This window comes from Papilio machaon, chromosome 9, assembly GCF_912999745.1.
Source record: "Papilio machaon chromosome 9, ilPapMach1.1, whole genome shotgun sequence".
Lineage (NCBI taxonomy): Eukaryota > Metazoa > Arthropoda > Insecta > Lepidoptera > Papilionidae > Papilio > Papilio machaon.
This window is the reverse complement of record NC_059994.1, coordinates 4020084-4047372: the sequence shown is the minus strand read 5'-3', so window position 1 is coordinate 4047372 and position 27289 is coordinate 4020084. Positions and strand designations below refer to the sequence as shown.

The following is a 27289-nucleotide window of genomic DNA, read 5'->3' as shown; positions in this document are numbered from 1 at the left end:
TTTTCAGACGAATTTTCCAAATGACTAGACGATAGATAACGGGAAGCGCTGTAAAGACATTGCGAAAAAATGAAATTTAAAGACGCATTTTTTCTGCTAATTCTTGAAAAAATCCTGGAATGAATACTTAGCTTAACACTCAATTTAAATGGAATGGAATTAGTTCCGTTTATTGTTTCTTTTTACGTAGTGAACACAAAGGAACATTTTTCCGACTCTTATAGGTATTTTTACTTTGTTTTTCTGAGAATTTTAAATGACAAACTTTGTCCTGTATTTTTACTCATATAGGGCGATTTTAAATAGCGTATATGTTTAATTTATTCAAAGAATATAACTATATACACTGTTAGTTTTACCTGCGGCATTATTTCTCTTCCAAGATCGTTTCAATGATTTTAATTAAACACAAGTAATTTATTGTCAACCTTTGTTAGTTCACAATCTGCGTCAAACAAATAACTTTCGAAGCCTAAATCAACTCTAGCTGGAGGTTAGTAATGGTGTTAATTAATCTCTTCATTCTTATTCCGTAGACTAATGTTTATTTTGTTTTCGTCGCGACAAGACTGATCACAGTATTTGCTTTTTATTATTCAATACAAAAGTGTTCGATAATTAATAATTAAACAGATTAATAATTAAATTTAATTAATAATTAAACTAACTTTAAGTATACGGAAAACGTTAATAAACATGTCTATATAACTCACATATGTAACGTACCTAGTAGAAATACGTACCTAGTAGTATATCTTCTTATTTAAAAAAATACAAACGTTAAATTTCAGAAATATTTCACCGTGCCCGTAACTTGCTACCAGTTAGTTAAATTCAATTGGAATCTATTAAAAATTAATTTTAATAATACATATTAAAATTGAAATTTTCCTATTAAATAATTACATAATTCCAAGATTGTGCTTTCCCGCAATGGCAATTATATTTATGACGGTAAAAATCGTTGAAAGGGTTGAAATATAAAAGAGATTTACATTAACAAAGGAAATTAAATGGCCCTAACTTGATTCTGTCCCCGTAATTATATTTCTGCCATTGCGTTTTCAATTATGATAAAACTTGGATTAAAAATGTATACTTTAACTCAATTATACTTTTCTACCATTATTAAAGTGAATTAAATTAAATGAAAAAGCAAATTTTAGTACAAAAATATGACATGTAGGCAAGCGTAATCAACTTAAGTAATTTATAGGTTACTTTTGTCAGTTGCTTAGTTAAACTTACAACTTTCTGACTCCAAGTAAACCCTTGTCAGAACTTAGTAATTGTATAACTATGTATTCTCTACGTTATATACGGCTGTTATTATTGAAATATATATTTTATATTTACCACCTAATATATTACACCTTCAGCGACAGCCGTTTAGCTGTTCTGGAGATACGTATATAAAAGACAAACATTCATCTGTTATGATATTCATCTAATCTAAACTTTTTATAATATTAGTGAGATAGAGCAATATTAAATACTGAGTTCTTGTTATTTATTATTAAAGTAAAACTTACTTTTATTAAAATGGGTTATGAAAACTCGGATTCAAAAGAGTAATGCACAGCCATTATTTAAAGTGCTTTCAACGATGTGCATTAAAGAATTGTCGGAAAAAGATTCATAAACGCGCTGAAAATCAATAGAGACTTTAAAATATACCGCTTTGAATAGTTTTAATAATCACACATATGATATTTTTTAAACAAACGACTGATGTTATAATTTAAAGTTTTCAAAAAAATAATACAAAATATTTTTAAAAATAAGTTTGTTAGTAGCAGTACGTGCTATGGTTTCCGCAACTCCACGACTGGTACTTATTTTGGGTGAAGGTAGAACATGGGTCACTCCAGCCCAACATAACTCGCTGAAGGAATCTTTTTTTCTCCTTAAAATGTTATATGTAAAATTGTTCATTTCCCAAAAAGGTACACATTAATGATGGTATAAAAATGTTAAAAGGGTTTTATTGCGAAAGAGGTTTGCATTAACAAAGAAACTCAATTGACGTAACGTGGCAATTGCCTCCTAATTGTATTCGAAACGATTCTTCTTCAATTAAATTTTATTCTGCTCGTCGACTAACAGTAGAGTAATGCTTGTCCCAAATGTTTATTTGTATCTTCAGTCGATTTTCAATTTCAAACTTACAACAGATATTTGTTATATTTTTATAGTTGTAAATGGAAATTGAAAAGCTATCATTTATCAATAAAATAGATAACAATAGAAACAAAAGTTTGTTACATCTTCAATTTTATTTCGATTACGCCGATGTTCGCGTTGGTCTCATCGATCGAGTACCTACTATTAAATGCACGCTTCGGTTGCGAGTTATATTTGGGCAACATGTTGCTTAAAGTTAATTAGGTAATAGAGAGATTTGGAAACTGTAGATGCAATAGACATGTTACGAGTAAATTTACTTAACTATTAGCGCACTTACTAAATTCTTAATTTAATATTATTAGTTTATCCATGTCGTCGTTTATTCATCTTTTTTCCCTAGGATTTATATCATAAGATGTGTATGATTTATATATATATAATACAATTTATAAAAATAAATATAATTTTTACATATAGATGTTAAAGTTTTGACTTATTACAATTTAACGCCTCAACGGCAACAAATTGACAAATATGTAATGAAATAACTTAGCGTAGATTTCTTATACTACAATTTTTAAAGAGGTCCTTCATTAGTCACCACGTTCTTTTCTGAGTGCAGTGAAGTCAGTACAGAAAAATAGAGGCACAAAATATACTTATTGGCTAAAAAAACTGAATGATGAATCTATGAAAATTGAGCTAGGGGTTTTATGTTTCGAGGATACCAATAATAATATTTTGGATGTAAAACAAATGTATGCGATGTCGAGAGCAACAGTATATACAGCTCGTATTTTCGTAACTTCAACTGCTGTGAAACTTGTTTTGACACATGTCATCACTGTTTTTCTTCAAAGGAAGGTGAGGGATGAAAATATGTGTACTTACTGCCAATGCAGTCGATACCGATAGTAATATAATTCTTAATACAAAAGCAATTGAACACGTGAACGAGTCTATGAATATAATATCTGAAAACCTTTTTAATTTAACAAAGATCACTTTTAAAATTGGAAAAGGTAATGGCCCGAGAACAATTTACCGCGATTAATATCAAACGATGACATTTCATTTCCCTTTCGAACACCTAATCTATTCCCATGTTCTTTATACTTTAAAAATATTTCAACTTTTTATTCGAATTGAAAAAAAAGTTCAAAATTTAATTTTTTTATCTTTTGAATATTAAAACAAACGCGTGAATCAATAGAATTTTATTATAGTGTGCGTAGTATAGTAATAACAATTAACGTATTTGCTTTTCCATGTGTGTTGTAGTGGTTTTCAATGCAGTATGTTTTTAATTATAAAAAGCAAAGCCCTTTACTTTATCTTTGCATAATTTATAACATCCTCGATATTGCTTTAATTATTTCGACTATAAGTTTCGCTTTACATATTATATCGTTCTTATATAATAACTAGCTTTGGGCCGCGACTCCGTCCGCGCGAAATTAAATAAAAACTTAAGTAGACTATGAGTTCTTCTAGAATATGTCCATACGTCTGTGCCAAATTTCATCAAGATCCATTGAGCCATTCCGGAGATACCTTCAAACAATCATCCATCCATCTAAACATTCGCATTTATAATATTAGTAAGATATTAGTAAGAAGTTATTTAAAATGCTACCAGTATTATTCCAAAAAATACAGTTAAACGTGGTTATGGAGGTCAATTTGGTTATAGAAGAGTATGTTTTACCCTTAAATATGTATCTCCAAAACTGATTTCAGTATAAGTGGTTTAATATTTGTTTGTAAAATGATCGCATTTCGGAAGCCTACGCATAATCATATCTTACTAATATTATAAATGCGGATGTTTAGATGGATCGATGTTTGTTTGAAGGTATCACCGGAACGGCCCAACGGATTTGATGAAATTTGGCACAGATATAGAACATAATTTGGAAGAATACATAGGCTACTTATAACTTTTTTTTTAAATCCACGCGGACGGATTGGCGGACGACATCTAATATGCAATAATTATAATATCTAGCAATGTCTAATATCAACGTGCTATAAAAGGGTTGACATAAATTTCTAAGCTAAAATGTAATTGAATCACCGTATCAGTTTTAAATAGATCAACAATTCTGTGATGAATAGTAATCTCCAGGTAATACAGAGAAGAAAGCAACTCGCATTTAAGACAGTGACCACCTCTAAACATTTCTTATAGAGTTTGCTTAGGATACTCCCGGCGGAGATCAAAAGGAAACGAAAAGAAATACACGAAGCTCTGTCGTACAAAAATATTCCCACAAAGTAAACTTTGCCGGTATTAAATGCATTTATTGTATGTCTGTCACAGTAATCGGAAATTTCAAATATTGTGTTACTTTTATACGAACATTATATCTATCTATGTTTTTTCCGAGGTAATGAAAGTGATGGCAATGTTCACAATAGTCGAGATTTGATGTAGGATACACTATACTACTATTGATTCTCGTCAGCACTGAGATACTTCGACTTTAGTAGACATGACTTGTGCTATTGTCTTGCCTCTACCAATATAAACTAACCGTACATTATCACCCGCACTATCTCCTGTCGTACGTCTGTGCACAGACAACAATCTCTCTGTAGCATCATTACACTGTATTTCTAGCTGACCTATACATTTAATTACTAAGGATCAGTTTTGTTTAATCATAATACTTTGTAAATGAAAAATAATATTTCACATAACTAGTAGTACGTTATAGCGCATTGAAATAAACTTTAGGTTTTACTATACAGTGTTTTTATTAGTTTTATATTTAATTTATCAGTTTTCGGCGTACTTTAATGTATGTAGAATCACTTCAATGTAAACATTTTCGCTGCGGCCTCCAGAGGGCCCCGGTTCGCCAGAACACACTGTCCTGTGTTTGTTTTTAATTAACCTATGACATGCGAACAAATGAATTCCATTCAATGTTAATGAAACATGTGTAGCACAACAAACAGGTGTTGCTTTGTTTTAGTTACATGTAAACATTCGATTAATTGAAAAACAATTGAAATTAATTTATTACCCGAAAACTTATTTTTTTTAACTACTGCAGAATTCAACTGCACTAAGAATTGAATTAATCTATACATACTAATAAAATGGAAGTGTCCGTTTGTAATATCGACAAAAAACATATTTCTTACACATGATGTATCTGCGTTGTTGATAAAGACAAACAAATTTCTGTCTGTCTGACCGCAAGCCGCATTTGTTCAGAGTAATCTCCGCAACGGCTGGACCGATTTTGACGGATCTTCCGGAAAGTAACTGATGGTTCTACGCTGAGAAAAACCATGTGACCGCTAGTACATATTACAATTGATGCAAGCGAGTGTCCAAGGGACTGCGACATTTTTCTCCCTTTTAGAGGTATGTCTCTAACCCTAGTTTCTCGCTTATAAAGGTCCGAACAAAAACTATCGTTTATAGATGTATCTCGCTTCCTCGCTGTTTCTTTGAAATAAATTATTATTATCAATAATAAAATAATACAAGTGTCACGACAGACGAAATACACAGTTAAGTTGACACTGAATACAAATATTTTATTATATTATACATTTTAAAACACATGAATTATACATTTAAATAGGTCGCAAAAACATCGCAGGTTATTAGATGGAATTAACAAAATGGAATCTCTCCTTTTTTATGTTAATTATTAAAAGCAACACGGGATCATCCTTTTCGGACTTCTGCATGTTTATTTCATTTTGTATTTTGATAAAAAAAAATCACTTTCACTTTTTTTTACATATTTAAAAAGGAAGTAAATAGAAATTTTAATTAAGTAAATAGTAGTTACTCTTTTTTAGTTCATATAAACAAAAAAGTAATGAGATTGAATGTGGATAGCTATAAAGGTTGAGGAAGACCAAAGAAAGTATGGATGGATTGTGTGAAAGAGGATATGCGTAAGAAGGGGGTAAATTCAAATATGACGGCTGATAGAGATGTATGGAGGAGTAGTACATACTTTGCCGACCCTCCATAGGGATAAGGGCAGGTTGAAGATGATGAGTAGTTACTCGTTTTTAACCCGATTTAAGAAAGAAACTTAGATTTACTTTATTATTGTTTATTGATATTCTAATTTAAAACAGCGGGACAACCAATATTAAGGTTAATTGATTTTAATGTATATAAGTTGTTTTACAGTGCGTTTCGGCTACCGAAACAAAATCATTTTGTTAGGTAATATAAAAATATGGTTTTGTACCATGAGATTGCAGTGATAAGTTGAATAAAACATTGATAAAAATCATTTAGTTTCATAAGTTTGATAACTCGTTTAGAAGTCAAAGATTAAAACTTACAAATGGTTTAGTATTAAATAAATTAAAAAGTAAGGTTAGCTTACGGATATCGTGACTAACTTACAAAATGAAAGTAAATTTGAGTATAAAACTTTCCTGTAGTTTGTTAATAGTTAACGAACTACAAAGTTCAGTGCTTCAAGACCAAGCTCAAAGCTTTGTTAAATCCGAAGTCTAGCAGCCTGCATTTTGATTTATTTCCTCTTACAATTTATCCACAAACTTTTACTTCGATAATCTTAACAACTGACGTAACTAGATTCGATTTGTTTTAAAACTCAATCGCGATCGTCAAACTTTAAATCTGCTTTCAATGCAAATTTTTAAATTTCTTAACGACGTTCTGACCATGGTATCGAACAAAGAATCTAAAAAATACTTTTTCTTAAAATTATTTAATTAAAAAACCAACAAACAAATAACTGGCAACCAACTGGCACCTTGCGGCGTACGCAAATCATGGCGGAAGCTTTGCTCGTAAATTTCAGTCATTCGTTTCCCTCTACGGCACAGAAATTACCGCTGTTTAACATTTCATGCACTCCTGTTAATTTTCCTCATATATAACAAGGAAAACGCTAAACACCTTAATAGGGATACAAAGAGGCAAAACATTTTTACAACCTACGCTAAGTTTTTCTTGTAAAAATGTAGCGCTGCATTGGCTTGATTGCTTACTTATACATATGCTAAAGAGAATAAGTATTTATTTCAACTGTAGCAATATTTATGTTTAACTTTATAATATTTTATGCACCAATATAGATTTTTTACTTATAACATCGATATTAATATTAGTTAATGAATAAGGTATAATTAAAGAAAACTTGTTCCACATCGACCAATTAAATGGTAAATATAAATTTGAGGTAAAATTACGGGCAACAGTCGGCGTGGAAGCGGAAAAACGCCACGTACAACAATTTACGAGCACCACATCCGCTACAGTCTTCATTTGCACACGTGAACGAAAATTAAGTTCTCCACGTCAGAAATAAATGAACTTTTTACTAGACTTTAATAAATAAAAATAGTTCACCAGTATGAATATTACACATTATATTTAGTTGTACTTTGAATTCAGTAAATAATAAAACACTGCTCGATTGCTTTACAATATAGAGTCCCATTTTTATGACACAACTTGTTTTATCGGTACATCTACATATATCGCTTTAGAAACGACATTGTCTGTATTTTTTTTGTTCATAATATTCCGCTACGAATATATTTAAAACGTCAAACCTTCACTCTGTCCTATAACGGAATGTGCTTTCAAATTGTGAAAAATCCTAAATAAATTCGCAAAAACATTACCAAAACAAATCAATACATACATGTTTGTGTCGACTTGCGAACTCAAGGCACATTGTGAATTTATGCTTAATTTATTGCCATTATTCATCCCTTGGGCTCGACTCGTCAGCGAAACGTTCGTAATTATAGCATAACTATTCGAACCGAAACTTTGTCAAGAAACATACATTAATCTAACTAAAGCTTTCCATACAAATATTTTCTTCTCACTCATTAATAATAACAGAGTATTTTTGTTTCTTGTGTAATAGAAGGCAAACGAGCAATTAGCTGTAATGTGCTATTGTTTTTGACGGAGGAGGGGACCTATTAGAAGGGGAAATATCCTCTTTTGTGTGTCCCCTCCTCCATCGATTGAAGGTCGATGCGTTGCCTGCATTTGCAATTGTGGACGTCTATGGTCAGCGGACGCTTCAATACTTCGGCGAATTCATGTGGCCGCTTGCTTGTCTGCCACCTTAAGATAAAAAAAATATTAAATATATTGCAAGCCTTTTTGTGATGAAAAGAAGTATGAATAATAACAAAATACATACATAATATTTTAGTTTTCAATATCTTGAGCACAAGACATTATAACAAAAAATTGTATTTACATCACCTTAAGAAAATATTTTCACAACACCACTACGAACCCAAACGCATTACGTTTAAAAAAAAACAGGCACAATTTTAGTTATTTATTCATTCTACAGCAATGCAGGTATTTTCAACCAGTTTCAAATTCATCGTTTATTTGCTTTTACGAATGAGCTACCAAATCGTGTGTCGCGAAAAATACACAACAAATACATACAATAGTGCTCCGGAGCAAACATCCTAGGCTCGTTGTGAACAAAGAGTTTTAATACAAGCGGTTGCCCGAGACTTCTTCAGCGGGTAATTAGAAAAAAATAGCCTATAATGGTAGCCTATAGCATGCATAGGTGGCAAACGAGCAAGCGACCGCCTGATTCGCTGAAATAGCGAAACGACCGTTGCCCATACACATCCGCAATTGCAGATGCATTGCCTACCTTTAATCAACAAATCCCCATCCCATTCACATCCTTTCCTTTATAAGAAAAGGGTGGGAAGGGGAAGAGGGCTATAATTAGACCTCCGGCAACACACAGACGAAACGTGGAATTGCTTCCACTTCACGTCTGTTTTCTGTGTGGACCAATTAATGCTACAGATGTTATTGTTGCTGGCGTCTACCAATTATAAATGCGAATGTTTGGATGGATGGATGGATGGATGTTGTTTTGAAGGTATTTCCGGAACGGCTAAACGGATCTTGATGAAATTTGGCACAGATGTAGAACATAGTCCCGAATAATACATAATATGTTACTTATTACGTTTTTTTTTTAACTTCGCGCGGACGGAATCGCGGGCGAAAGCTAGTCTATTATAAGACTGTTTATCATTCTTTGGTAATCGAATACCTTTGAAGCTTTATACGTATTCCAAAGTATTAAAGTTGAGCCATTTGCTGTGCCGGAGATACCTTCAATGAAACATCCATCCATGCATATAAACTTTCGCATTTATAATATTAGTAACATTATTACATTGACGGTTTAAAAAGGTAAACTTGTTTAAAAAAATAGATCCTTGTTTTTTTCATTACTAGTTTTAATTTCTTATGCTCCTTAATTTATCTTAAAGTCAATAAAATTATGTCGAGAGAGCGATTTAAAGGTAGAGGATTGTTTAATATTCATTGAGATTCCTGACCGCTTTTATCGTTATACCATGAACAATTGATTACGCATATCTTTACATAATGTAGCTTCGAAACCCTCTTTGTATTAATACCCTCAAAGAAAACATTTCGAATAAAATTTTGCTTTCATTTTGTAAGAAAGAGTCGTATAATTTAACTCAGCAGATATAATGGGAACGGATTTATCTGGGAAAGGAATGATAAAGCCAGACAATATGTTGCGGTAGTCTCTTCTCTTCTTCCTTTTTCAACGAAAATCTCACTTTTGTATTGGAATCTAATTAAGAATTATAGTCCTACTTTATTAGCATCTATCAGTGACTCTTGTAATTACATTGTAAGCAGTTATTAATTTTCCGAGTCCAATGAATTCCTGCCGTCGTCTAGATGTCTGCAGTCTATTTAGAAGGAAGACGCCCCAGATTTTTAGGCCCATCCTGTGCACATGACAAGATTTCATTGTTACGTAATAACTCTAGCTCTCCTTCCATCGCTGACTGTGTTCTTAACTAAGCAAATTAATCTTCTTTCTACATTAATTTTTTATAAAAAAAAACATTAACCATCGTGCCTCCTGCTAGACACGCAAGAACGAACCAATGTTTCGATGTCAATTAAAAGATAATTAAAAACATCTGCCAAGTTAAAAAATGTTTGTTTTGAACCGTTACAGTGTGTTTTGATTTATATTTCTACATTTTTGATGAAAGTTTTCATCAATACTTAGCACGTATGAAACGTAAAGTTAAGGTTACACAATTAAAGTATATGAATGAAATGAATACGTTTGTGAACATTATGCGTAATATAAAAGTCTTTTTTAAGCTATTAAAGGATTAAAGTTTAAAATGTTTTTCTTCTATTCAAACAAAAATTTAAGGGAAATATCTTGAATGCATATTAAACTAATTAAAAAACTGAATAAATTAAAAAAGGATGTTCAAAAAAATTTATAGGTAAATTAAACAAAAATTGATTCGAAAAAGTTTTTTGAAAAAGAGGTGTAGTATAATTTTTGAAAGTGTATTTTTGGTCAAACCACTGGATATTTTATTCTAAAAAAAAATATTCAGCTACAATGAAGTTAATGAAGCAGCTTACGATTTTCATTGTAGTAATGATCATGCGAATGTAAATGCAATATTGAATTCGTGAACGAAATCCGATTAGCTAAAGTCTATTGTTGCTGGAAAATTATGGCTTCCATCTCTCTACCATGTTCCCACTTAATTCGGCGTATTTGTGGACAATTATGTTAGTTATTTAAACAACGACAAAATACTATGCAAAACTTGTTTTATTAAACAGAAAAATATATTTGGTTTTGCATCCTCGATTTATGTCTTAATAGCACGGCATCATACAAATAGCGTAACAAAGCGAATACGTCTACTTTTTCTGTCAACCCGCTTTATATTTTATAATGGGGTTTTGTGTTAACAAATCCTAAGAAAATTTGGTTTTAGAAACGAACGTTTTTAAATATTACTGAATTGAATTCTTTTTTGTTTAAATTACCAAACCTTGACGTCAGAGTAACGATTTTTTACCAACAATTAAAACATCATCATTTTGTGTCATCATTATCAACTTGTCATATTCAATATCACCCTCACCGATAAGCCAACAATGTACGTTTGAGAATTAAAAAATAATGTTAAGTAGTTGAAGTCAAAGTAGCTACGTTCACTTTTGTTTTGTATAATTTACCGTTGAGATAGGAAACGCAAGTTGTTGGTACTTCAAACAGAGCCGCCATGAGCAAAGCCCATTTCCTCTTTGAAGTTTCACCTCAATGCGATGTGTTTACAGGCGAATTGATGTTGATTTTGGAATGCATTCTCTAGAATAATTACAAGAAAATTCCTTTAACCTCTCCTTGAATTAACAAACTCTATGTATGTATATATATGTTTTATCCATTTAATACCATTTTTTCTTCTTTTGGTCCTTCGATACGGATGTTTTTATCTAATATACTGTTCGTAAGAAACGGGATTCTTACCACGATTAGGTTGTTTGAGCTCCCGATATTTCGGCACAGTTGCATTAAAGATCTTTAACCTAATACCGCACAACACCAGTCAACCCGTGAACCTAGCGCATGCAACTGTGCCGAAATATCGGGAGCTCAAACAGCCTAATCGTGGTAAGAATCCCGTTTCTTACGAACAGTATATTAGTAAAAACCACGAAAGTTTGAAGTTATGTTTTTATCTATTTTAATTGGAGACACGAATACGTATAGCATCAAAAAATAGGGAGCAACATATTTAGTTTGCAAACAGCACGAAACGTTGCGACGCAGCCTCGCCTGACCACAAATCAGTGTAATCAGATTTTAAGCCTCCGCGCGGTGATTTGCTATTGCAGCAACGAATTAAGCTACGTTGTGTACTGCGGTTAGTGGTTAGTGGTGTACCCTTGCGCCCCATTAAAAATGCCTTTGTTAACTCTACATCTATCCTATACTCGGTATCTATTTTATGCGACTTTTCGTAAAATTGTAAAATAACATTGTTTGTTATCTATATCGATAAGATCAATTTTAATTAAGATATGACAGCTTAAAAGCTTAGTTTTGTCTGTCTGGTATACAAAAATAGACGTCTGAATGGACGATTAAGTTAATTTACGTAAACTCATTTTGTTGGTAATTTGGTAATACTAAAACGTATCAGTTGTAGTCATTAAGAGATAACAATATTATTACAATTAGTAGTAAAAGCTAATTGTATTAAAAGCTAACCCGATATACGTATATATGAACAAAAATTTATTAATTACTATTTAAATTACATTAAAAAATCAATAAAAAATACGTTCGCGATCAATTTTTACAATTTTACATAAAGTTTTCCTTATATATTTTCCACAGAAAGTGCGAGTAATAGTTTCATTCAAATGTGTATTATTACATAAGAATGAACCAATAAAATATTGAAAAAGTAAAGTTCATCTATCATAATAATTGTGAGCTCAAACAATATTGGAAATATTTTCCAATTTTCTCTTTCAAAGCTTAAGTGCTTGCTCCTTTGTTCCTTGTTAAAAAGTTTAATACTTCTAGCGAGTTTGGTTAACAATAAACAGCATTAGGAAAAGCGCCGATTTAAGAACTCCTATTAGGCTTCTTTAGGAGCAGAACGTTTCTCATTAGAGGCACTAATAGACTATTTTCCGTCTTAGTATCCCTTTCTAATAAGTAAAAAAGAGTGACGTAAAATGCAAAGGCTCACTGCCAAATTTAACGACCGTTAATGACTATAAAGGGAAAAAAATTGTATGGGTGTATTTTTAAATATCGAAGTAATTATTTAACGACTCCAAATGCGACAGTTAAACTAATGGATAGTTCTAGATCACCTACAAGATAGCTTTCCTAGTAGAGTTTCCAGAAAAGTGTTCCATCTGACGTTAAAAGAGTTAAACCTGCATACATCAGCTACCTTCCAATAAAAATCCCGTCAAAATCAGTCCAGTCGTTTCGGAGTTCGGAGACTTACATACTTACGTATTACAAATGTGCCTAAAGATTCTTAGGAAAGGTAAAGAAAAAGAAAACACTTTTAACTCTTACATATCTTTTAATGCTTTAACAACACAAATGTTATACATGAGATGTGCCTGAAGTCGCGACCAAGTCTCCGTCGCGGCTTCTTCCACAGATTCAAGGACGTTTAATAACTCTTTACTTTGAGATATTGCTTTAGTATGAGTCTTTAGGAATAAACTTAAATAGGACTGCGCCAATTCGAAGTCTCTGTTAGTTTTAAGCATACAGCCGACCATAGACAAGAAGTGTTCCATGACCTCTATGGAACCCCCCGCGTCTACTCCCATGCTTATAATTTCTGCCTCTATGGCCGCGGGAGATAGAGTCTTAAGTTTATCCACACACGGTCCATATTCCTCTGGATTATTACAAGCGACTAGTCGTTTTGCGAACGGCGACAACGTAGATAAAGATTCTGGTATCAAAAGTTTTCTATCACCATTTTCTTTGTCTTTCTCCAAATCGAACTCGAGTTCAAGACTCGGTATTGTAGGGAGGAAGAATGGCGCGGATTTGGGAACCGTTATTGCTGTTTTAGGTTTATTTCTCATTTTAACTATGTCCAAATTCAAAAGATTAAGCCACCTCGATGTCGGCTGATCGGATAATGTTATAAGTTCTCTACTTATTTGTTCGGGAGATTTATATTCAGGTTCACCCAAATCTATGATTCCTATATCTTCTATTTCTGGCTTTTCAATTGTCGAGTTTGGTAATTCTAAGGAAAAAAAATATTTTAACATTTCAAAATATTATATGTAATATCTTTTTAAGAAATAAAATGAGTAAAACATACTTAATTTGGGAATATCAACTGCACTCCTGTCAATGCCTTTGAGGAAAATTCTTTCATACAAAAGTTTGTTGGCCCAAAGAAAGACACCCAACTCTCCGACATGTGTGGTGGCCAAATAGTCTCCAGTGGGAGACATACTTAATGATGTACATGGCTGTTCCACCTAATAAAAATATATACATATAAAACAACATATTATAAGAAAAAAATCAGAACTTTTACTTTGAAAAATTGATATTTTTGTGACTTTAATACGATATTTTGTAGTAATTGACAAGTTGTTAATATTATTTTTAAATCATCATCAGTTCACTATACGTCCCCACTGAGGTGCTCGAAACCTACCCTAAGTCAGGGGTGACTAGGCCATAGTCAAAGCTGACCCAGTGCGGTTTGACTTCACACATATCTTTGAATTTCTTCTCAGATATGTGCAGGTTGCATCACGTAAGAACTTCGGATAAATGTACATATATAAATCAAAAATCGAAAAACACATTGGTATATGGCGGGATTCAAACCAAGGACCTGCTGATTGCAAGTCAAGTGCTCAACCATTGAGCCACCGACGCTCTAAATTTTAATAAAGTCTTACGTAAATTATGAGTCAATTTACATCTTCACAGATTAGGAAAAGAATGACAATAGAAAGAAATAAATTATTTAAATCCAATGTTTAAATGTAACTTACATAGAATATATCCACAAGCTGTGCGCTTGGTATGTCCCAAGTACAAATAGTACAATCCATTGAAGAACTCACCAACCATCTATATAAAATAAAAACACAAATAAATATTTTTCCTTTTTATAATTTTAGCTTAAGCTTGTATTGCGAAACTAGCTGATTTTTTTCTAAATACAGATTTTCGCTAATCATTTTTTATTAAACCTAAATTTTTTGGGAAATTTTCTCACCTGCTTTGACAATCAAAATCTATATCATTTATCTTGCCTATATGTCCGTCAAATTTTCTTACAACTTTCATAGTATCCACATCAATCAAAGTTATTGTAAAGTCTTCATTAGCAAGCGCCAATAAACCACTCTCCCTGTGATATTTAGTGCTGTTTACTGACTCTTCTAACTTCATTATATGGAATGGGCTCGTAGCTACAACACAATTTTCAATTTAATAGCATAATCTTACTAATATTATAAATGCGAATGTTTAGATGGATGGATGGATGTTTATTTGAAGGTTTCTCAAAAACGACTGAACGGATCTCAATGAATTTTGGCATAGATGTATAGCATAGACTGGAAGAACACATAGGCTACAAATTTTCGCAAGGAGAGTCGCGGGCGACAGCTAGTTAATAGCGTATACTTCAAGCTTACTAAATACTGCTTTTAACTTCTTATTGATAAAAGAGTGTTTTTTAACATGAAAAAGTGTCAAAAGATCATTTTTGGACTTAAGCCGACTCGTCAAGTATTTTAATTTATCTAATTTTCAATGCATTTTATATATTTTTTAATAGAACTAACCGCAATTACTCTAACTAGGCCAAATAAGTTTTAGACAAAATTACCTAATTTGAAGTACCAAAACTTGATTTTGTCATCAGCGCCCACTGTAAATACTCTTTGATTGCAAAGATCAGTCTCCACTCCTCTGATCGCTCCTTTGTGAGCTGCTTTTTTCTCTTTGCCATAAAATCCTCTATAAATTCCTGACTGCATATTAAATTTATGCACTTGTCCATTAGAATAACCTAGAAAATACTTATATTTAATACAAAAAGACTAATTAAAGTCGGCTTTGAAATAAATATCCCAATATAAAATTTAATATATAATACAATATTAAAATGTATATGAAAGATTAAATGACTTATAAAAATAATTGTTATGACAAACATGTCAATTCTTATTGAAATTGAGGAAAAAACGTTAGCTAAATAACTTTCATATCTCTCAGAGGCAGATGTCAATAGACATTTAAACTTATTCCTCTTCATCAGCTCACTATACGTCCCCAGTGAGGGGCTCGGAGCTTACCCCAAGTTAGGGGTGTCTAGGCCATAGTCAACTACGCTGGCCCAATGCAGGTTGGTTAACTTCACACATATCTATGAATTTCTTCTCACATATGTGCAGTACATTGTGCATTGTGCATGATGTTTTTCCTACACCGTAAGAACGTCGGATAAATGTACATATGTAAATCGAAACTTAAAAAACATTGGTACATGGCGGGATTCGAACCCAGGACCTGCAGATTGCAAGTCAAGTACTTAACCACTGAGCCACCGACGATCTTCAACTTCGCTTTCTTAAACTTATTATTTTATCAACAATAGTTCAAAAAAACATTTAATACCTATAACAACAAAGTTTCCACAGTGTGTAACCGTTAAACATGTAGCCTGAACACCTTTATCCATTTCCGGAGGTTTAAGCTTATGTTCCCCCATAAATATCCTGTTGTAAGACCAAGTGGTGGCCATATACATGCCGTCATGAAGAGAAGCTATACTGTCCCATTGTTTATCTCGTTGCATACAAGAACTTAGTTTTGTTATTGGTGGTAAAACTAGGTAGTCTACTTCAATTCTCTCTGGAAATATAAAAAAAAATATGGCGTATTAACGATTTTATAAATTTTCCTACTGAGTACAAAGTATGTGGCCGATACAAAAAAAAATGTATATATTGTTCCAAGTGAGTGCTAATCATTTCTTTTCGCCTTTTTTTTAAATTATTTTCAATTTCATTTTTAATTCCAAATACCGCTCTTGCCTTTCCTTCCTCTACAAAGTACAATGCATGAGAGAAATGCATACAAGCAAATACACTACCAGATTTTTTTTATAAAAATATAGAAAATTATGAACTTACTTTTCTTTTTAGAAGCCTTTCTATTATGAGATGCTCTTCCCATACTCTTATTAAATGTCTCCGTGACAGTATTCATGATGTGCAGGCTACTGTCTCTTCCTGCAGCTAAAAGATTCTCCCCTGTTGGTTCACAGTGACGCACCAAGTTTGGAGGACGAGAAAGTCCTTCTCTGGAAAGAATTTTTTAGAAAAAAAGAACAATATTACCATGAATTTCCATTGTAACATCTGTAATATTTCAGAGGACACTTTTTTAGGGAATGAATGAGACATAGTTATGTACATATCAGAACTTGAAAGATTCATAGACTCCTACATGGACTCTATGTGTTATTTGTAAACAATAATTGACATTTTATGCCTACTGGGCAATAAGTTTTATTAGCAGTTATAGTTTTCATTATATTTCTTTAATAAAACACACTCATCTTATTATTTTTTGGTCTGATTTTTTTATACTGTTTAAACCTACCTTATCTTCAAAAGTCTAGCACCACCATCAGGCATATCAAAGATCCACATCTTTAAAGAGTTATCTTGAGAATTTGTCACCATTAAAGGTTCCGATGCCAAGCACTGCAGACCGGCCACTCGGGATGAATGAGCTGATTGAATTTGTGACATTACCTTCTTCTCTTCTAAATTCCACATCACAATGTGTCCTTTAGTGCTCCCGGTCACCATTACAGGGATCCCATCCAACCTAAATGACAAGCAACTGACCTTGCCCCAATCATGAACAAACTCCATAACCTTCTCATTGTAGCGCAAGTTGTGTAAAATAATTTTGCCATTGGCTAAAGCGATAGCGACGACATCAACAGCTGGTGCGGGTTCCGTAACCGTAACTGGAGATTTCCAACCGTCAAATGTGTACACCAACTTTGAAGTACGCACATTCCATATTTGAAGTTTTCCTTGCTGGCTACCAAGTAATATCTTGTTCAAATAAGTTGGAGGATGACAAATGGTAGATATTTTGAAATCCTTTTCATCGAAACCTAATTCCAAGAATTCCGTTTCTTCTTTAATGTCAAATATTTTTAATACATTGTTTTTATCAATTGATATGAGATGTATACCAAAAGGTAGTATTTTGTGAATAGGTGCCTGATGACCTTTGTAAACATGCTTTAGTTCGCATCCTCGTCTCCAGGCATATATATCGTTTTCACTAGCTGTATATACATGAAAATTATCGCCGCTCATACAAGTGATTGGCCCTGGATGTTCACCACTAATACTAAGCAAACGAAACTTATCACATCCATAAGTATGAAACCACTTTCCTACACTTGTACATAGCAGTGTTTCTCCGCGCCTTTTAATAAATCTGGCTACAAAAGGTACATGTGTACTAACATAACCTAATACTCTAGATCCGGCGAATATTTGACTGCTTGGTTTTGCCGACATTGTAATTAAATGTATTTACTACTCCAAAGCATAAAAATACATTTAAAAAAATATTTTTTCACTTTTTGTTTCTAACTTTAATTCAAATAGGCACGTGTTTTTATTTACCTCGGGCTGTCATCTCGTTGACATTATCAAGTGACATTGACGTCTGTGTTTTATTCAGCGTCCACTTCATGAAAAGCAGAGCTTAGATGTTCAATTGAAATGTTTTACTAGACTATACTCTATGGTTCAATTTCATTTTAAACGTTTCAAAATCTACTGTAATTTCATTTATTATGAAACTAGCTGTTGCCTGCAACTCCTTCTGCGCGCATTAAAAAAACTTAATAAACAGTCTATGTGTCTTTCCAGACTCTTACATCAGTGTCAAATTTCATCAAAATCCGTAGAGCCGTTCCGGAGATACCTTCAAACCTTAAATATTCGCATTTATAACTTTACGAACTTTTAAATTCAACCTTTCTTTTGTCGACGGCAAAACATTTCAGTATGATAAATAATGATTAATTGATTTATTTTTGTAAATAAGTATATTATATTAAAAATAAAAAATACAAATATGTCTATGAAATCTTTATTAAAATAATATTAAAATCTTACAAACTGTAATTATTTTAGTTTACAGAAGGCCCTGTCGTTTCAAATCTTCGTAGGTTTTGCGGTTGACTACATTTCCTTGCGAATCTTCATATTCTTCATCATTTTCCGCTACAAACCTCTCGTTCTCTTTTTGATTTTTAATTTTCTCCCATACTGAAAAAAAAAGATTAGTCTTCAAATCAGATAATAAAACAACCAACCATAAAACAAAATAGCTTAAATGAGAATAAGCCTAAAAAGAGTAAAACGATACGGATAAAATTAACATACCTATTAAAAGTTAATATACCCATTTATTCAGTCAAGTAAAATAGTTTAAGCCAATGTATTTCGATTATTTGAAAAAAAAAATATCAAAGAATATACTTACACGCGAGTGCATCTTCTATTTGCGTGACATTAGCGAAATGAGCAGTGTTAGGTATTCCGAGACATCGCATGCCGTGAGCGTGGCGCCATTCCGCGAAATGTCTTTGAAATGCTTTCGGTCCCTTATATGTGTAATTACCACATATTTCACATGTGTAACTTATATTTAATCCGTGAAGTTTGTACAGCCAATATGGTATAGGCTAAAAGATAAAAAGAGATTTAAAACAAACTATAAATAACACTATTACAAAAATTAACCATACTCAGGCATTCGTTATGCAAAGGTGTGACTAAACTACTTTAAAAAGCAATACCAAATATGACAAAACATATGTTTCCACGTTGATCCTGTTAGGTAGTGCTGTCATGAATTTCCAGGTGTTTTGATAAATAACAAAACAGGACTAAATTCTGGTAAACTATAATAATTACCTTCCCGTCCCATCCGAGGGGTAAGTTCTTAGGGTTGTATGGCACCTCGTCGTCGTCAGAATCGACATCTGCGCCAGCGGAGGCATCGCTCTCATCGTCGCTCTCATCCCTGCGTTCGCCGGCCGCGCGCGCCGCACGACGCGTCACATTCTCTATGGTAGCTGTACGGGTTGCGCTTACCAGATTCGCAAATCTATTAAAAATTGTTCCAAAATCGTTACTAGCCATGTGTAAATCAGCTTTGACGGGGTTCAAAAGTTAAGCTGATATAAAATTGAACCATTGAGCTGTCGTTGAACAACTAAATTGGCAGCTCACAGCTCATCGCAATATACTATAACTATGTAAGTTTATAACCCACGAACTGCCTGGTAACTAGCAGATTGCAGCTTAAAACAGAAATCATAACTTTATGTAGGTACAAATTGCGCAGAGCTGTGAGCTGGTCACCAATCTGTTTCACACATGTGAGCCGTGAGCTGATCTGTAGCTCAAAATTTTGTATATGAAGTCATCAATTAAAATCTTTCAATATACTAAATATTAATTTTATAAAGTTATGTTACGGAGTTAATTATGTAAAAATATGTGGTATACAATACCTATATATTTGAGCTTCAATAGCAGCAATATCCTTGTGGCGTTGTTGTGTAGAAGCCTTCGCTTTTGTTGCTCCTTTCTTGGCAACGAGAGATTTATCCAAAGCTGTCTGGCCTTTTGTACTGAATAATCTAAAATTTTAAAAAATATAATTTTATTGTATGTTACGATTAGTTTAGTGGAGAAGAAGAGCTATTTACCTTTGAGCTCTTTCTTCTAAAGTCCCACCACATTTGAGTCCTAATGCCATAAGAGCCGACTTTAATCTATCCAAGCCCAGAGAAGCCAGCTCCTCCCAAGACGAGAACGCTGACAAATCTAAATGTGCCCCAACATTTGTTAAAGCACCTCCAGTTTCTTTCTGTAAAATAAATTAATCATAACTTAATTAAAGGATATGTTTCAATTGCAATTCTCGAAAGGAAACCTTTTGTTACATATATGGTAGAAATAATTAAATAAACAATTCAATGAAGTACACAAACGTACATCTTAATAAAGAAAGATTTTCGTTTTAAGATTTGGCAACTAAGTCTTATTTTATCATTTAAATAATATGGATATGAATGAAAAAAAAAATTATACTATACATACAGGCCATCCTGGAAAAGTTCCAGTTTCCCATTGCTTTATAAAATCCTGATGCGCTGCTGCCATTTCTTGGGCTTGATCTAACAATGGTTTCACTCTATTGACAAAATCCTTCAAGTATGTTAGCAAAATACGAATATAGTTCCTATAATCACTGTTCTTCCTTTCACGTGGAATATCAAACAAATGATCAAAAATGCTCAAGTAAGTGATATAGTCAACTTTCTGTGAAAAAAACTTTGTTATTTTCATTGCTTTTTGTATAACAAGTATTTTTTTTTGTGTTAGCCAAAATATTTGGATAATCAAAAGCAGTTCAATTACGTTTAATTTTTTTAAAACCTGACTTACCTCAATACCTTTCAAGTTAATGTATTTTTCATAACATTCATGTAAATCTAAATACTTTCCATATCCCTCTTCATCAGTAAACTCAACTGGAGCTGAAACAAATACATTGATAGCATTATTATTATGTACTTATAAATTTAGTTTTCAACTTTATATTCCTAACATTACATAAAACCTTTTTTGGTTCTAAAAACTGAGATTATCAATATACATATTGACAAACTTACTTGTATAATCTTCTGAAGGATTTTCTCTTAATTGTGCCAATTCTTCAAATTCCACAGACATTGGGACACAGATCTGAAATAAAAAAAAAAAAAATTAAAATAAATAAATTATTTCAGAAATGCTATTTTTAGTACTTCATTAATTAGTTATTTAACAAAAATAATAGGCTACTTACTTCATTAGGATGTTTCCTATGGAACTCTTTTATCTGCTTTAATCGTGCATAAAACTCTTGGAACTCATTAGGGCCTGAAAGTGCAGAGATTTCTTCCTTACGTAAACCATCCTTATCTTCATAGAGCTCTTTAAGTCTAATTGTTGATTCCACATATCTCTAAAATAAGATCAAAATTACTTTTTAGCCGACTTCAAAAAGAAGGAGGTTATCAATTCGACTGAATTTTTTTTTTTTTTTTTTTTTATGTGTGTTACCGCGATACTCCGCCCCTGGCGGTCCGATTTTGATAAAAATTGTTTTAATCGAAAGGAAGTGCTTGCAGGTGGGTCCCATTTTTTTGTTTTTTTTTTAAATAACTAGAAGACTAGTAGATTTTGAATATAGCTTCAAAATTTGTTGCGGAAATTAGGGACATTTTTGCTTTCAGCGCTTACGTAGGCTAAACTATAGGACCTACATAAAAATGATGTATGGCGAATTGTAGCTCTTTAAATGTGCTAAATAAAAGTCCGCGATAGCATATATCTATCTTTTATAGTTTTCTCACAATAACCATTTTTTTCTTTAGAAACATTAATTAAATTCATGCCCTATTTCCGACGCTATTATTCAAGCTCAGTATTAACCCTTATGTAAATAAATATGTTCATTATCAAGAGAATTTAATGTAGATTATATTTGCAATTGAAACTATATCATTCTGTCTAATATTTTAGGAGATATCGTAAGAATAAAATTACGCGGAAACGAAAAATGCTACATCGCGTTACAATGAATAGCACAAATTTGCTTTCTGGGCTTACGTAGGTCAAACTATATGACCTACATTAAAATGATGTATCGAGTAATTATAGATCCTTAAATTTGCTAAATAAAAGTCTCAGGTGGCATATATCTATCATCTATGGATGTCTCACAAAAACCATGTTATTATGAACAAACTTCGATTAAATTGCACACGAAAAACAGCGTCGTAAGCTTACGGCGCTATTATATTATATTCGATATGAATCCTTATCCAAATAAATATGTTTGATGGCTAGAGTATTAAATGCAGATTACATTAGCCTTTAAACTATGTAATTCTGATCAATAGTTTGCAAGATATTAAATTATTAAAAACTACGCGCATTCGAAAAATGCTACTGCGGCGCGCGGCTGGACAAAATTAAAGGCACGCTACGATGTATTAGTTCGGTAATTTTCAATTTGTATACCGATTTTGATAATTATTTCATTGTTTAAAGGATAAGTGGTTATCTGCTGCATTCTAAATTAGTTTTTGAATTGAAGTACACACATATTAAATAGGAAAGTCCTTTTCTTTATTTGTCTTATTTATGTCCTTATACGTATTAAGGAAATTTGTAATTAAACTTCAAATTCACTAAAAATTGAGAAATAAAACAAACATTTTAAGAAAAAAAAATAGCCGACTTCAAAACAAAAAAAACTATCTCAAACAAAATGCGCTCAAAAGTAACTTAAAAAAAAACAATTTCAAACAAAATGCACTCAAAAGTAACGTAAAAAAACAATTTCAAACAAAATGCACTCAAAAGTAACGTAAAAAAACAATTTCAAACAAAATTCACTCAAAAAGAAACATAAAAAAACAATTTCAAACAAAATGCATTCAAAAGTACCATAAAAAACAATCTCAAACAAAATACACTAAAAAGAAACAAAATAATGTCATGAAAACTTCTTTCTTTCTGTCTTCTCTCTTTCAAAAACCCTCTAAACTCTAAAGAAAGTTCTCTTCTTTCTTGTAACATGTCTATATTGTATAATTATTGTTATTTTGGAGTCGGTTTCGGCCTAAGTAGGGACATAAACGTAAGTATGTCTAATACATCTCAAATATAAAATGTCACCTATTTACTTCGGCCGACACCGACTGCGAAATAACAATAATTATACAATATAGACATGTTACAAGAAAGAAGAGAACTTTCTTTAGAGTTTAGAGGGTTTTTGAAAGAGAGAAGACAGAAAGAAAGAAGTTTTCATGACATTATTTTGTTTCTTTTTAGTGTATTTTGTTTGAGATTGTTTTTTATGGTACTTTTGAATGCATTTTGTTTGAAATTGTTTTTTTATGTTTCTTTTTGAGTGAATTTTGTTTGAAATTGTTTTTTTACGTTACTTTTGAGTGCATTTTGTTTGAAATTGTTTTTTTACGTTACTTTTGAGTGCATTTTGTTTGAAATTGTTTTTTTTTAAGTTACTTTTGAGCGCATTTTGTTTGAGATAGTTTTTTTTGTTTTGAAGTCGGCTATTTTTTTTTCTTAAAATGTTTGTTTTATCATTAGAAATACAACAACTTCTAGTTAGTATTTGGTTGCAAGAAGAAAAGAGACATTGTGTTAAGGTTATTCTGTAATATTATTTTAATACAGTTATAAAAATCAATACTCACATCATGTAAATTCTTCAATCGATGTTCTCCATTAATAGTTTCTCGATGCTAAAATATTATTAAGTAATTATTCAAAATATAATACAGTACAATATATAGACATTAACACACAACAACAAAAGTAATTTAACCGCATAACATTTTTTACTTGAAATACAACTTTCATTATAATACAATCTATGCACACTCATAGTGCCAAAATCCACTTACCCCTGTCTTTTTATGTAGAATTTCTTTAACCATGGCATCCATGGTACGCTCTCTTTCTTCATGATAACTTCTTTGCTGTTCTAAAATAGTTTCCATAATAATTCGTTAAGCAATTTTTATTTTACAACTGATACGAATATTCTCAGTTTATACCAACTATAACCAAAAACTCAGTAAATAATGGCCATTATCCAAATCCAAGCACAGCAAGCACAAGCAAGCTTGACAATTGACATTGACAGCAATCGACATCTTGACACTAGGGATTTTAAAAAAATAATCGATTTTGAAAAAAATCGATTGTTATAAATTTTTCGATTTTTGTGGATTATTTTTTCACAAAAATCGATTTTAATTAATCGATTTTTAAATATTAAATTAAATGAGAAAACAACTCTGTCTGTCTCGCTTTCACGCTACAACTACTGAACCGATTTAAATTAAATTTGATACAAAGTTAGTTTAGAGCCAGAGAGAGGACATAGGCTACTTTTGAAATAAAAAAAGGGTTTGCAAGCGGTTGAAAGAGGGGATGGGAAATTTTATGGAAATATCATCAATTTCATAGTTAGAAGCTTAAAACTTATTTTTAGTCTATTATAAATAAATATGACATTCAAGGTTTATGAGAATGTTTTGTAAGTTTAATATGTTTTGATGTAATTTTAACGACGGACGAAGTCACGAGCACAGCTAGTTTATGATATTTGTGATTGTAAATATTTTTAAGTGTGTAAATGAATGTTTAAAAATTATTTGTTTTATATTTTCGTTTTTAAGACCATTAGTTTGTTGTTTTATTTTAATACATTTACTTAATTTTATTTTAATCTATAAAATGTTTATGGCAATTAGTGTTTAGGAAATATCTATTGTATTTCTGTTTTCCCTGGAATTTTAAAGATTTTTTTGAAAAATCGAAAAAACACGATCATTTTTGCTTGAAAAATCGATTAATCAACACTCAAATCGATTTTTATCATCAACTGTACAAATCGATTCTCGAATAATCGATTTTTCCACTCCTTGTTAACATCCCTACTTAACACTTAGAACAAGAACATCACAGAAATAAAAGCAATATAAATAAAATGGAATCAAACACAAAAATATATTTTGTGAAAAGAACTCCATTAAATAAACAATCTTACGTTGGGTATCCATTGCCGAAATATCCACATGAAAACGTATGAATGTTTCAGTAGTGGCAATGAAAACACTCCAATTATTAATATGCATAGCATAGATTTCAGTTTTTAAAGTCACTAGTAAGTATTGATGCGATATGCGACGTTTTGTTAGAAAAAAATCTTGTTCTTTGTTTTATATTTAAATTTATTTTTGATTTTTGCACCTCTAATATTACTTGGTACAAAGAAAATGCTTAAAAATAATGTCGAACATCGATTTATAAATAATTGTTTTATTCACATCTTAAATGACCTTTCTCATTGGTCATCAATAAGGTCAAGGCTTGTTTACTACTGGGATTCCCGGGACTTTTCGCTCTTATCTTATGCTCAATGATCTAGTAGTAAATATATAGTCCCAAAGACCATAGTAAGTATAGTCTAATAGTCATTTATCGGCCCAAATAAAACTTAGAACTTTTTATGGATGTTGGATTGGATTATTGGATGTTCGTCAGTAGTCTTATCGAATATTCGGCGTCGAGCTCAAACAAAGTCCTAGACATAGTAAACTCATACTTGTATGATCCATCGTATTTATTCGAGTTGCAATGTATTTACGTTCTTTTTTATATAAAATGGGTTTGTTTTGAACTGAACCGATAAAATCACGCAGAAAACATACAAACGTTTCCGCTCACCTGTAGGAATTTAAACGAATAGTAAACACGTGTTTAATCAATAATTTTATTACATCTAATATATAAAATTCTCGTGTCACAGTTTTCGTTGCCATACTCCTCCGAAACGGCTTGACCGATTTTGATGAAATTTTTTGTGCTTATCCGGTATCTATGAGAATCGGCCAACATCTATTTTCATACCCCCCCCCCCATTTTTTAACTGCGCGCGGACGGAGTCGCGGGCGACAGCTAGTTTTATTATAAATCTTGAAAATCTTAGCGTTCGATTTTCCTACCTGATAAAAAAACATCTAATCCAATCATGCGCATTCAGAGAATTTATTTTATGATATTAATATGCATATTATTATTCGCACTATAAAATAAATGTACCGTCACTTTTAAATCTTTTCCAATTGCTACGCAAGTTGGCGAGTGAAGTAGGATAACAGAAGTAGCGATAGAGGTATGTTTGGTTGGCGCGGTAAATTCTGCCTACCCCATAAGGTTAAGAGCGTGTTCGTCGTAGTTGCGGTCATTTGACGTTACGACTAAGTCATAAGTCATCTTTTTCATCCAGCAAGTAGCAAGGTTTTAGATATTTTGTTGATAATGTTAAGACAAGATACAAAGATCTCCGTGGCAATACTTGTTATCAAACCAGAGTATATGATAAGAATATGCTTATCACAAGAGAAGTTACGAAAACCAAATAGCCATGGCTTCATGAAATCATGAAGGCAATACAAGCATTTTTACAATCGTACTAATATCAATGATTAATGCAACAATTTCGATGTATGTGTGTTATTATAAATATATAAATACTAACGACATTTTGTCACAAAAACTAACAATGTAGAGTAAGGTATAATAGTAACTTTATTGTCATCAATGTACCCACTGGAAGAGTAATTATAAAATGCGGAGTTAATTCGTAATCTTACGAAAAACCTACCCTACTATACTATGTCCCGCCTCATTGTTACATTGTAATCTATATATACTATTTATTTATATCAATAACGATAACCTTAACCATAAATAAAATAACCCTTTAAACAAGTTGATATTAGTACAGATTTAATTTTATGAATCTCAACATCTATTTCAATATATACCTCACAATCGTAACACAAAGGCAGATTTGAATTCATTAGGCGACTGGTTACAGGTGTCTCACTTTTGGTACCAATCATATCAAAGTGAAGATTTTGGGTTTTTTAATATTCATAACTAAATGGTTTTGATTTCAATACACTTTAGATTTTATTGTTGTTAGTTCAATGATAAATTCTTTAACCTCATTCAATAACTTGTAAGAGCAATAATGATAAGAGCATGTTTTTGTAAACAATATTTTTTGAAGTGTGGAATAAATAAAATAATAAA

The 27289-nt window shown here is 31.9% G+C and overlaps 2 protein-coding genes across 2 annotated transcripts; both read right to left on the bottom strand.

Annotated features, from left to right (window-relative positions):
- Positions 1-13057: 13057 nt before the first annotated feature.
- LOC106717822 (WD repeat-containing protein 36) lies at positions 13058-18146 on the bottom strand. Its single transcript, XM_014511747.2, has 8 exons — positions 17151-18146; positions 16679-16848; positions 16161-16397; positions 15370-15552; positions 14752-14947; positions 14525-14603; positions 13834-13996; positions 13058-13755 (listed from the first exon to the last, which is right to left on the bottom strand). The coding sequence occupies exons 1-8, from the start codon at positions 18092-18094 to the stop codon at positions 13058-13060; spliced, it is 2670 nt and encodes an 889-aa protein (XP_014367233.2). The 5' UTR covers positions 18095-18146.
- A 520-nt stretch (positions 18147-18666) lies between these two features.
- Positions 18667-24300, bottom strand: LOC106717998 (splicing factor 3A subunit 3). Its single transcript, XM_014511992.2, has 11 exons — positions 24085-24300; positions 23875-23922; positions 21450-21608; positions 21274-21346; positions 21047-21138; positions 20699-20920; positions 20305-20465; positions 20107-20235; positions 19505-19697; positions 19071-19272; positions 18667-18853 (listed from the first exon to the last, which is right to left on the bottom strand). Exons 1-11 carry the CDS (start codon positions 24178-24180, stop codon positions 18720-18722), a joined length of 1509 nt encoding a protein of 502 aa, XP_014367478.2. The 5' UTR covers positions 24181-24300; the 3' UTR covers positions 18667-18719.
- Between the last annotated feature and the right edge of the window lie 2989 nt (positions 24301-27289).

What these genes read in the sequence shown, in the direction of transcription:
- LOC106717998 (XM_014511992.2), bottom strand. Translation starts at nt 24,180, where the DNA reads ATGGAAACTATTTTAGAACAGCAAAGAAGTTATCATGAAGAAAGAGAG. An exon ending in TTAACTTGAAAGGTATTGAG is followed by an intron (nt 20,921 to 21,046) that starts GTAAGTCAGGTT and finishes TTTTTTTCACAG; the next exon opens with AAAGTTGACTATATCACTTA. An exon ending in GAACTTTTCCAGGATGGCCT is followed by an intron (nt 20,466 to 20,698) that starts GTATGTATAGTA and finishes TTTATTTTACAG; the next exon opens with AAAGAAACTGGAGGTGCTTT.
- LOC106717822 (XM_014511747.2), bottom strand. Translation starts at nt 18,094, where the DNA reads ATGTCGGCAAAACCAAGCAGTCAAATATTCGCCGGATCTAGAGTATTA. An exon ending in TGGAAACTTTGTTGTTATAG is followed by an intron (nt 15,553 to 16,160) that starts GTATTAAATGTT and finishes AGTATTTTCTAG; the next exon opens with GTTATTCTAATGGACAAGTG. An exon ending in GTTTTGGTACTTCAAATTAG is followed by an intron (nt 14,948 to 15,369) that starts GTAATTTTGTCT and finishes ATTGTGTTGTAG; the next exon opens with CTACGAGCCCATTCCATATA.